The following is a 12,580-nucleotide window of genomic DNA, read 5'->3' as shown; positions in this document are numbered from 1 at the left end:
TCCTCTTGCTGCTGTAATGTCTATCTTAGAAACTTTTGCTTTCTATTGTAAATATTCTAAAGCCACAGCAATAATTATAGGAAACAGCTAAATTTTAGTATTTGAAAATTTTTAAATATTAGAAGTAGAAACAGTATAGTTGATTTAAGCTTCTTTGACTATTTCTAAATTACAGGCAAAAACTGTATTACCATGCAACAAAAGCTATGACCCACTTTACAGATGAATGTGTTAAAAAGTACGATGCATTTTTGGATAAGTCAGAAGAATGGATGAGGTAAGTAAACTTGTTTTCGAGTGATTCGTGGTTGACTGCACAATACAATGTATATTGTATGTTTTAAGTAAGAATATTTCACTAAGCTGCTTATTAATTAATTCTTTTTGGATTTCAGAAAGATGCTTCATCTTAGGAAACAGTTATTATCTCTAACTAATCAGTGTTTCGATATTGAAGAAGAAGTATCAAAGTATCAAGACTATACCAATGAGGTACAGCTATCAAAAGTATCTAGAAAAAAAGGGCTTTTTTCCATTAGGAAAAATTAAAATAAAATTCTTCTCAGTTGATATCTGATAATGATTGAGAAGAGAGAAATAGGACATATAATGTGCCTATATTCAGTTCTGCTCACCTATTCTTGATACAGGGTTTCAGCCAAATTTTAAGAAGTTAGATGTTTTATAACTGAAAACATCTGATAAACCATTCTTTTATCATCTGTAAGAAAAGTTTTTTAAAAGGGTGTTGATTTAAGTATTGTATCATTTTAGATAAATAGAAATTTAAAGCTATAAAAGACATTAAAAGCTATAACACTTGATCTAAGATCTATAGTAAATACTTTTGTTCTGTGATTAATGCAGTTTTTCAATGTTTTAGTTACAAGAAACTCTGCCTCAGAAAATGTTTGCAGCTTCCAGTGGAATCAAACATACCATGGCCCCAATTTATCCAAGTTCTAACACATTAGTGGAAATGACTCTTGGGTAAGAATCTTATCATTTGGTAACTATGGTATTTCCATTTGCTTTTATTTCAGTTTGTGATCTTGCTCTTATATTTTGAAATTTTTGATGTTTGTTGTGAATGCAATGTTTTGATAATGTTAGTTAATGACAAGTTGCATTTAGAAAACTCGAACATAATATATAATTCTAAAACATTTGCATACTTTTTTTGAGCAAAAGTGCTTATCTTTGTTTTGTATATATAGTATGAAGAAATTAAAGGAGGAGATGCAAGGGGTGGTTAAAGAACTTGCTGAAAATAATCATATTTTAGAAAGGTGAGTAATGCAAAAATTATCCTGTATTGTGATTTTTCTATGCAAGTGAGTACAGATACATTTATACTTGTATCAGTAGATTAAGCAGTAGGAAAGGGATATAAAATCAGAACACTTATGTTTTTTTCCCTCTCAGTATTATTGTGAATTCATCATGTCTTTTAAGGGTTGATTCCATTTTATAGAAGCACTGGCTAATAGAATTATTTGCTTATTTGAACCAGTGTGTAAAAACAAAAATCTTTTTCATGATGTTTTTCATAATATTTGTTCACTGGAATCACAATTTTCAATTTGGGGAATCAGAGTTGCTTGTAAGGTCCCAGCACCCTGGTGCTGAGTAGCTTACGGAGCTCTCTGCAGACTCCTTGCAGGTGAGTGCCATAGGTAAATGCGGTGTCTGCTTATTATCTGCAGAATCCTAACAGGTAAGGCCAAAGGAGAGTTGAAAATGTACAGAGCCAAAAAAGTCAATTTTGGGTGGCTGTTTTCCTTGTCCTGATTCCTCAGAAAAGTTAAATTATATTTGGCTCTGTAATAGAACCCTTTCTTTTTCAAGCACTTAGGTGCTCCTCTACGGGTTCTCTAACCCTTACAATGCTAATAAAAATATTTCACGTTTATCTGGTGCTTTGTACCCTTGCAGGGCACTTCCACACTACATAATCTCACTTAACCTGCATTAGAACCTTGTACAGTATCAGAGCAGGTAGTCTATCCATGTTCTACAGGTATTAAATTCATACCCCAAGAAGATGAGCTGGAGCTAGAACGCAGCCTCCTGGCCTTCCCTATTTGTTGGGCATTTAAGTTTCTGATTTTTCGTAATTACAAACCATGCTTCAGTGAACATCCTTGTGTATATATCTTCATGTACTTGTGTAAGAATTTTTGAGGGATCAATTTCTAGATGTTTCTAGATGTGAAATTTCTGGGTCAAGAGGTATGCACATTTAAATTTTGGTGGTTATTACTAATTTGTTCTTTAAAAGGGTTCTATGTTATAATCCTAAACAGACAAAGCCTATGCCTTTGAAAACACTGAATGTTATCAGTTTTTTAAATGTTTGCCAATTTGTTTAGTAAAAACAGAGGTCTTGTTTTAATTTGTATTCTTATTATGTGTTTATTCAATTTTTATTTTTTCTGGAAATTGCCTGGTTTGTTTATAGAAACTACATAGTACTTCCCTAACTTTTTATAGTATGCCATTTACAACTTCTTCACAACTTTAGCTAAATCCTAAATTTATTCTGTAAGGCTAAGATCAGCAAGTAGAAGAGACTGTTAAGATATGCTTTAACAGACTTTTACATTGAACCACTTATACCTTGTCGAACAGAATCCCCACTTCCTAAAACACATTCATCCAGTAAGTCAATTCCTCCAATGTTTTATTTGCAGGTTTATTTGACAATATATGAGTAATATAACATGATGTAATCTTAATTTAAATGATAAGTGACTACATAAGGATTTGTGACAGAACTAGTGCTGGAAGCCAGGTCTCGTGTGGAGTATTGTCTCCATGGAGACACATGGAGTCACTGTGTCTCCATGTGGATATCCCGCAATCCCTTCAGATTTTTTTGTGTTTAAAATCATCCATCCCAACTCCGTTTCCCCTCTAATTTCCTTATCCTGTTCAGTGAAACCACCTTTCTGCTACTCCCTTAAATGTAAATTATTTTAGACACTTATTCTTCTTTACTCCCTTCTCAACAAGCTTGGTAATCTTCCTTCAAAATGCTCCCATATTCTCCTCATCACCGTCACTCAGATCTCCTTTCCCCTTCACATGTGAGCTGCGGTTATCACCTACTAACCTATTTTTTCCTTAACCCCAAGCTCTTGCCATCTGTCATGGGTATTACAGCCAAAATCATCTTCCAAAATAATGATATAATCATAGTACTCCCTTGGCTCAAAAATTTTCTAACTTCTTTTCCTAAAAAGCCAAATCTAAATTCATATTTTCATTCAAAGAATGTAATGGTCTGGTCTCAGCCTATTTACCCAATTTTACTTCCCACTGCTCCCCAAAATAACATTCTGTTCTGGCAAGGTACCGTTCCTGGAGCATTTCACACTCCCAACCTTACATCTTGGCTTATAAATCCCACCCCACTAGAAAGAAATTGTTAGTTCTTACTGACACTTTCTCAGTTACATCACTTCCCATTTTCTTCATGTATTCATGATAATACCATGCTGTTTCAATAAGAAATAGAACAAATCACAGTTGCTTGAATTCTTTAAAAATAACTATATACTCCTCTGAAAAGCATTCTGTGTTTTTTTAAAATGTTGGGGGGCAAATAAATGAATCTCCTGAGAGTACCGTTTTTCTTTTGTGTTTTAGGTTTGGCTCCCTAACCATGGATGGTGGCCTACGTAATGTTGACTGTCTTTAGCTTTTTCTAAGACATTTGAGAAAAGTTTCAGTTTGCACAAGAAAATAATGCTGGAGCATTAAATGAGTGGCTTTATAGGTGGGGTCTTGTTTCTACAATTCAGTATTTGATGTGGTCATGTAAATATGTACAATATTGTAAATACATTAAAAATATATAAATTTTTGGCTGCTGTGAAGATGTAATTTTACCTTTTAACATTTATAATTATGTGAGGAAATTTGACCTCAGTGAGCACGAGAAGAAAGCCATGACCGACTAAAATGTTGAGATTCTCTACTCTGAGTGAGGCTACATAAGTCATTCTCTCCGACTGCCTACTGGAAATATTTTTAAGTGGAACCACAGTTGGCATCCTTATGAATGAGACAGACTGAGAGTTGACAAGTTTGTAAATGGAAGAATGGGGAGAAGTGGCTACTGTGAGTGGGGAACAGAACCGAACCACTGTTTTACTAGTATCATGATTTTTTTGAGAAGGATAAAGTGGCATTATTTCATTTTACAAGGTGCCCAGATCCCAGTTATCCTTGAATCCATTTAAATTAATGTCAGGTGAATTGTTTGAGCAAAATTTCTGAAGGGAACTTATTATTAAAAATTATTCATTTTTCCTTTGGCCATAAATGTATAATTGTCATGAAAGTTTTAGGGTCATTCAACTGTTTTAAGCTGTATATTTCTTTACTTTAATTCTGCTTAATATTTCCTGGGGGAAAAAAATCAATAAATTTCTCAATTTTAATGTAAAGAGTTTGTGTGTTTCTGTGTATCCAGTTTGACAAACAGAAGTTACCTTTTGAAAGAAACAATATGGGTAGTAATCATAAATTATTCTCAGAATATTGGATGTAGGGACAATTTTGTCTCTTGTAAACCGATTAATTCCAAATTCAGAAGTTCTTTCATAAATTCATGCTATCCACATTAAAAGGGAGCATTTTCTTTGAAAAATCTGTCCCCAGTTGTAGACTAAAGGATTGTACTCAGCAAGAAATTATTTCATCCACCAGGATCTTTATTTGCTTTGGTTCTGGTTTCTGGCTTATCAGACTATTGAAGGTGATTACACACAACCTGCATGTCATAAAAAGCTATCATAGGCTGGGCATAGTGGCTCATGCCTGTAATCCTAGCACTCTGAGAGGCCAAGGCGGGAGTATCGCTCGAGGTCAGGAGTTCGAGACCAGCCTGAGCAAGAGTGAGACCCCATCTCTACTAAAAAAAATAGAAATTACCTGGACAACTAAAAATACATAGAAAAAATCAGCTGGGCATGGTGGCACATGCCTGTAGTCCCAGCTACTTGGGAAGCTAAGGCAGAAGGATTGCTTAAGCCCAGGAGTTTGAGGTTGCTGTGAGCTAGGCTGACACCACGGCACTCTAGCCAAGGCAAACCAGCAAGACACTGTCTCCACAAAAAAAAAAAAAAAAGCTATCCAATCCTAAAGAGTAAATAAATTTGACTACCATGAACATCAGAAACTAAATCATTTTAAGAACTGAAGATGGATCAGCATTTTATTTGAGATTATTGATACATTATTGTAGTGGGGAATTTCAAGTGTCATGTACACATTATAGAAATAAATGCAAGAGTGAATGCCTTTATGTATATAAATAGTTGGCCATTGTGAGATACCTGTTTAGTCTGAGAGTGTGGGGCAAGGAGAGTGTTTACTACCTCTTGATTTTAATTTTCTATTTGACCATCTAACATGAGTATCTTTAATTTTATAGTTTAAATGTTTATATGTTTGAATATCAGGTAAAATTAAACTATATCATTAGCTGATACATTTGCTGATTTCGTTTTTATTTCAGCCTCTAGTAAAGAATACCAATAAACAAACCCTTGTATCTGTATTTGTATTAATGGTATTGATAGGAATATACCTGTTCCACATTAATATTTTTTAAGATTTACTGGGTTTTGGTTTTTTGGTTTTTGGTTTTTTTGGAGACAGGTTCTCACCTTGATGCCCAGGCTGGAGTACAGCAGCATAATCGTAGCTCACTGCATCCTCCAACTCCTGGGCTTAAGCGATCCTCCCACCTCAGCCTCCCAAGTAGCTGGGACTACGGGTACACACCACCACACTAATTTTCTCTTTTTATTTTTTGTAAAGATGGGGGTCTCACTATGTTGCCTAGGCTGGTCTTGAACTCCTGGCCTCAAGCGATCCTCCCACCTTGGCTTCTCAAAAGTGCTGGGATTACAGGCGTGAGCCACCATACCCAGCAAGATTTACTGTATCATTCCCCCATTACAGTGACATGGAAATAAAGCATTCTTGTTTTCAATATTCTATCCTCAAAAATGCATCCTCATTCAAAACATTTTTAAGTCAATAAATGCATCATGATACCAGTCTGCTAATTTTCAGTGACCATTTAAGTGAGTTAATTTTAAAATAAGTTACATTTACAGTTTAGTAGCTTTTCCCCCAAAACTAGAATGTTTCTAAAAGATAGGGATTAATGTTATAAAAATAGTATGTATAACAAACAGAAGAATTAGTAGATTTAACTCAAAAGCGGGTATAGTTCTAACAAAAGAAATTAAAAAGAAATAAATGAATATAAATTATGTGAAAAGAAGGGGTAGCTTCAAGTAAATAAAGAGGAATTTAAGGTTAGAAAAGAAATCGGAAAAATAATCCCCTTATGTCTTCTAAAATTCCAGCTGCTATTATTTTGGAAGTTACCAAATACTATATTAGTGGCTTATGGACCTGATTACACTATGTCCAATGGAATGTCTCTCCTTAGATATAAAAAAATCTCAAAACATTTCTTTAAAAGTATGTCTTTAGTGCATTATCCAGGAAAAAATTACAATAATCCTAGATTTTTTGTGATGGTGGTTTTGTTTTGGATTTTTTTTTTTTTAAGCAACAATATTCACTTTTGGGTGTTCTGTGTTAAAAATAAGAAACATTGTTTGGAATTAAGAAAGGGACTATCAGTAGGATTAAGAACTCTCAACTGAAGTGTCAACAATTTATTTTCCCTTCAGAATTACAGTCACAACCAGAGCTACTCTTTTTTTTTTTTTTTCAGGCAGAGTCTCACTCTGTTGCCTGGGCTAGAGTGCAGTGGCATCAGCATGGCTCACAGCAACCTCAAATTCTTGGGCTCAAACAATCCTCCTGCCTCAGCCTCCCGAGTAGCTGGGACTACAGGCATGTGCCACCATGCCCGGCTAATTTTTTCCACATATTTTTAGTTGTCTGGTTAATTTCTTTCTATTTTTTAGTAGAGATGGGTTTCACTCTTGCTCAGGCTGGTCCTGAACGCCTGACCTTGAGTGATCCTCCCACCTCAGCCTCCCAGAGTGCTAGGATTACAGGCGTGAGCCACTGCACCCAGCCCAGAGCTACTCTTCTGATTTCACCACACTCTGGTGTGTTTCATACATTGTGCTTTGTCTCTGAGGAAGTGCTGCAGAAAACTTAAAATTTCTCAAACAAGTTTTTAAAGCTGAGAAGGGCTGGGGCAGACATTATTAAAGGGAAAACATTTAAAGAAGTGTTAACAGTTGTGTTTTAGCTGGATTCTCCACCCCACATCCCACTTGTAAGAAGACCAAGTATCTGAAAACTCTTACACTGTTGTTTTAGTTAGACTTGCTCCCCACTTGTCACTTATAACAAGACTCAAGTCCAAATGCCTAAGAAATACTGAAGATGTAATAGAAAACAAAAACATCTGGTCTGGAAATAAAAACTGGCAATATAATATCTCTTGTTTCTAGTTAGAGTATAAATCAGCTCCAAAAATTTACCATGACATATAAAAGCAAGCCTAACTAGTACATCAGGCTGTTTTGGGGACTAAATAAGTTTATTTCTTTTGACATAAACAGAAGGCACAAGGACCAACTGTTAGACATAGTTTCAGGAGTGATGATGGGAACCTCACAACAAGTTGCATAGTAGACAACTAGACATTGGTGTCTACTGAAATTATATTCTGTGATGCTAAAGAAAGGTCTAGAGAATTGTTCCACAAAGGGTTAAAGATCAAAACAGGACCTTGGAAAATATCTTTTTACACATTTCTTAACTCATAAGAATCAGTGAGTTGGTTTTTTTCCCCCTCTAGGACAAATTCCTGCCAAGGTTAAAATACCTATTTTTCCAGTAAAAAATCCACAAAGCAAATGGGATCAAGGCTATGGTTTTAGGAGATAGTTTGTCATTCACTGCTAAATCCTGCAAATTGCCATGGACAATTCTTTTGGAGGCTGAGTTAGTGGATACTGGTTTTGGTTTTTTTTTTTCACTCTAAGAAAATAATTGTGTTTTTATGAAAGAGGTCAGGAAGTTCATGCTTGAAAATTGTCACGTGTTTCCTAAGGCTAGAGTTTCTTTTAAAAAAGACTTAAAACTCTTTCTTTAGAAAGAACATCTATTAATACAGTTTCTAGTCGTGAGGGCCAAGGTCTAAAGGACAAGCCAAAGGAATGACAGAGGAAGGGGATTTAGGGCGAACAGGTGGTCCCCAGACATATTGGCTGAAAGGAAGTTCACAGCTAAAGTGTCATATGTGGGTGTTACTGTGTTCCCCATCCATGCTCTCTGTAAAGAGTCGTTCTGGAACACTCTTAGTTCTAGCCATGGCCATAAAAAGTGACTTCAACAAGACTTTCAGAAGAATAGCCCAGCTCTTTTACTGGTTCCCCAGATCACTGAACTGCTCAAAGAATAGGAAATCCAAGTTGCTCTGGAGGCAAGGTGGAGGTAAGTTAACTCAGGCAAATGCTTCATTTCAAATAGTTTTTTCTGCTACTAAAATGGAACCTCCCTCCAGTGGGGGAGAAAAGGAAGGTCTCAAAGCCTTTAGAAGGCATTATTTAACATGGAAAATAAAGAGAAAATGAAATTAAGCAATTGGAGGGTGAAGTATTGACATTTGTAATTCAATTTTATGCTTTTTAGGCATATAGATTCAGAAAAGTTTACTGGAGAGAAATGAAGAATGTTTAGTTTTAAAAACAACAAAAACAGCTTTTCATTTTCCGTGAACCTTAACTTGCTTCTAGTACTAAAATATCTTAGAAGAAACAGAAAAGAATACATAAATCACAGTGAGTTCCCCTCTTTTCCCTAGAAAACTAAAAAGGTCATGGACCTTATATATTTTTTGTGGGGGTCAGTTTATGTAGCATATTTTAGGTATTTATTTATGTGAGGGTTTTTTATGGGGTTTTTTTTTGTTTTTTTTTTTTTTTTGAGACAGAGTCTCACTCTGTCACCTAGGCTAGAGTGCAGTGGCGTCATCATAGCTCACTGCAACCTCAAACTCCTGGGCTCAAGTGATCCTCCTGCCTCAGCCTCCTGAGTAGCACGGGCATGTGCCACAACACCGGCTATTTTTTTCTATTTTTGGTAGAGACAGGGTCTCGCTCTTGCTCAGGCTGGCCTCGAACTCCTGACCTCAAACCATCCTCCCGCCTCGGCCTCCCAGAGTGCCAGGATTATAGGCATGGCAACGTGAGATTTTTAAGCACCTTAAATACGCTACTGCACAAAACTCTGCGTTTCTGTCCAACCCTGCTGGACTGGAATGTGCAAGGGCAGAAGAGAGGGGGATCGAGGGGGCAGATGACCCCTCCAAGTCTGGCATCTGAAGCTCCTTCTGCAGAGCCCAGCTTGCAGAGAGACCAGTGTTGGTTGTACCACTTAGACTACTGTAAGCAAATGCTCTCACTTCATAATGTTTCATTGCAAGCAAATCAAAATTCTAGTTATGTTTCTTCTAAACCCAAGTAGCTCAGCATCTTATGTAAGTGCTTAACAATTACCCTTTGTTTGATGTATCATCAAACATAACCTGACACTATTATAGATTATCCAGCACCAGATGCTCTTTTAATTAAAACAGAAGTGGCTATGATCTATAATCACCAAGGAAGGTATCTGATGAAGAAATTTATAAAATGTGAGGCCCACTACATTTCAATCGTCTACTTTCCCCTGAATTGATGTTTTCTTTCATTCTTGTTCTGTATCAAAATATGGAAAATTTAACTTAATGGTTTAAGCCTGTTTATAGGTGCCATCCATCAAATATGGAATAGCATAATTTGGGATGTTACAACCTCAAGGGAACTTAGAAATATCATCTTCTCCAATTGCTTCATTTTAAAGATGAGTAAACTGTCTTCAAAAGGTTAAATACCTTAACCACCCTAAACTATTACATGAGAAGCAGAACTTTATCCTGGATTATCTAATTCTTGGTCTGGTGCTCTTCTAACCACACCACAGTGTTGTGTATAAACAACAGAGGATGTGAACATATGACCCTCGCTGACTATTTTACATATAGCCTTCATCAGTGGATAATCTACACCTAGAAAATGCAGTTATCTATTTTTCCAAAGTAAAGCTCCCTAGTATTCTCATTAGTTTGGAGAGTAATGGCCTGTTTCTAACAATCTTTTTACTTATGGAAGACAGTTCTTTGTTGAGGTATTACTTATCATAATGAGATTATTTAAATATATGCCTTAAGGATTCTAGAGCAAGAGCAAGAGCTGCCTTTCATTCTGTCTGTAATGTTTAACACAGTGTTTTGTATGTGGGCAGTCAATACTATTTGTTTTACTGAATTGATTTATGAAGATAGCCACATGGGATTTTGAGGTGGATAAATTAAAAGAATGAATTGACTCTCAGAAATCTACTAATCCCTGGGGATCCCTACTCCACCCTTCTGTGTAGATTGATGGATTGTGGCCACCTATAAAATATAGCTCAACACCAGGTCATCTCTTCAGGATTAGGCTCTTTCTGTCACTCATCAATAGCCCACAGTCATCTAAAGGTTGAGAGAATTATGCCAAGGGTTCCCTAAGTACCTCAATCCCATTCAACCCCACTTGCAAACTTAAATGGTCTCAAGAGAGGGGTCCCAAGTGGCTTTACCACCTGTGACTTAACACAACTCAGCTGGCTCTCCTTCAGTTCTATCTCCCCATGTCTGCCTTAGAAGACAATAAGTCACACCAAGTATGAATTAGGAAGAAACGTAGAAGGAAAGTCACAAATCTGAATTCAATATATATCTTAAGCACGGAGCTAATCTATGGTCTTGTAGGAAAAGAATGAGGAGAGGTGGATGAGAAAAGCCCACATTCCGTAGCCTGGGCCCATTTCTAATCCAGTTGAGGAACCGCAGCTCTACACGAAGGACCAGGGCTCATGAGCACCGTAGTGTGGGGTGCTTCACAGTCAGACCTGGCTTCCGCTACTGAGAGCTACGTGACTTTGAGCAGGTCACTTAAATCTCCCGGCTTGAGATTTCTTATCTGTAAAATACGGAGATTGAACCTGATCTTAAAAGTGCCTTCCAGTTTCACAAATGCCATGAAACTAATGCAATATAGACAAAGCAGCTGCATAGTTGCTGAAGAGCGGGAAGGAGGAAAGTCAAATAGCATGTCACATGTCACTCACCTACAGAAACAGGACTTGCGTTGTTAATTGTCATAATATCTGAGACCTTATGTTAAATCCTGCTTAAGGAGCTTACATACCAAATGCAAACATATTCTTTTCTTTAAACAAATACAAGATTTAGACTCTCCATATACAGGGACAAGACTTACATTTTTACAGGCCTAGATTTTGTGAAGTCATCTTATCCATTTTCCTGTCTGTTGCCTCATTAATACACTGAGAATAAATCTAGCGGGAGGTTACACCGTACTCTCCAACAGGCAAGACACTAGTATCCATTGCTCTCCTCTGACAATTCTTCCACCGCTAAAGGGGTTGTCCTGTCCGGGGTTCTCTTCCATAGACATGTCCTTGAGAAAGCCATGCAATATTGGGGACAGTGATTGAGCCAGCTTCATTTGGAAATATGTATGGAAAACGGACTTGTTTTATGTGTAACTTGCTCCAGGAAACTTTGGGGTTCCCAGTAATTATCCTGGTCACTTCATTTGTATGGCAAGGCCATCACTTTCACAGCCCAGCTGTTCATCCATTTGCCAAATCATTACTAAACCCCAAATGAACATTATTTCCAGGATTCCTTCTTGGAGACAAAACCCTATCTTTTTTTTTTTTTTTTTTTTTGAGACAGAGTCTCACTCTGTTGCCCTGGCTAGAGTACCGTGGCATCAGCCTAGCTCACAGCAACCTCAAACTCCTGGGCTCAAGTGATCCTACTGCCTCAGCCTCCCGAGTAGCTGGGACTACAGGTATGCACCACCATGCCCAGCTAATTTTTTCTATATATATTTTTAGTTGGCCAGATAATTTCTATTTTTTTTTTTTTTTCGGTAGAGACGGGGTCTCGCTCTTGCTCAGGCTGGTCTCGAACTCCTGACCTCGAGCGATCCACCCATCTCGGCCTCCCAGAGTGCTAGGATTACAGGCGTGAGCCACTGCACCCAGCCTTGATTTATTTTTTAAAAATGTTTTCTCTTTAACTCCTTTTCGTCACTGCTCATAGAACAACCAGGCTCTCTCAGGATGGTCAGAAATCAGAGCTAGAAGACCTAGCTGGTTTTGGTGGGCTCTTTTACACTAACAATCTCTGGTTCTCCCTCTCATGCCTTCCTGCCCCGGGTTTTAGCAGTTAAGTCAATGAGATCTGATGCCTTAATGAAAGCCTATTGCTGCGTGTAAGGACGCAGATGGAAGCACAGCTGGCACACACGGAAACCCACCTCCCTCCACAGGCAACAAGGCAATGCGGGGAGCCACTCACCAGACAGCACCCCAACCGTCCCCAATATTGCATGACTTTCTCAAGGACATGTCTGTAGAAGAGAAGCCCTGACAGTGACAACCCCTTTGCAGGTAGAAGAACTGTCAGAGGAAGGCGATAGAGCGATGGATACTAGTGTCTCACCTG

The 12,580-nt window shown here is 37.4% G+C and overlaps 1 protein-coding gene across 2 annotated transcripts in view; it reads left to right on the top strand.

Annotated features, from left to right (window-relative positions):
- The window catches only part of TBK1 (TANK binding kinase 1), a 40,684-nt gene extending 36,236 nt beyond the window's left edge, over window positions 1-4,448 (top strand). For both annotated transcript variants that reach the window (XM_045553439.1, XM_045553440.1), the window contains 5 exons: window positions 176-277; window positions 396-492; window positions 884-990; window positions 1,218-1,289; window positions 3,652-4,448. In XM_045553439.1, the coding sequence (XP_045409395.1) occupies window positions 176-277; window positions 396-492; window positions 884-990; window positions 1,218-1,289; window positions 3,652-3,703 (430 nt within the window). In that variant the 3' untranslated portion in view covers window positions 3,704-4,448. The remainder of the gene's footprint in view (window positions 1-175; window positions 278-395; window positions 493-883; window positions 991-1,217; window positions 1,290-3,651) is intronic.
- The last annotated feature ends 8,132 nt before the right edge of the window (window positions 4,449-12,580 follow it).

The sequence above is a fragment of the Lemur catta genome, chromosome 6, assembly GCF_020740605.2.
Source record: "Lemur catta isolate mLemCat1 chromosome 6, mLemCat1.pri, whole genome shotgun sequence".
NCBI lineage: Eukaryota > Metazoa > Chordata > Mammalia > Primates > Lemuridae > Lemur > Lemur catta.
Note: the sequence above shows the minus strand (reverse complement) of the source record. Positions and strands in the feature narration are given on the sequence as shown.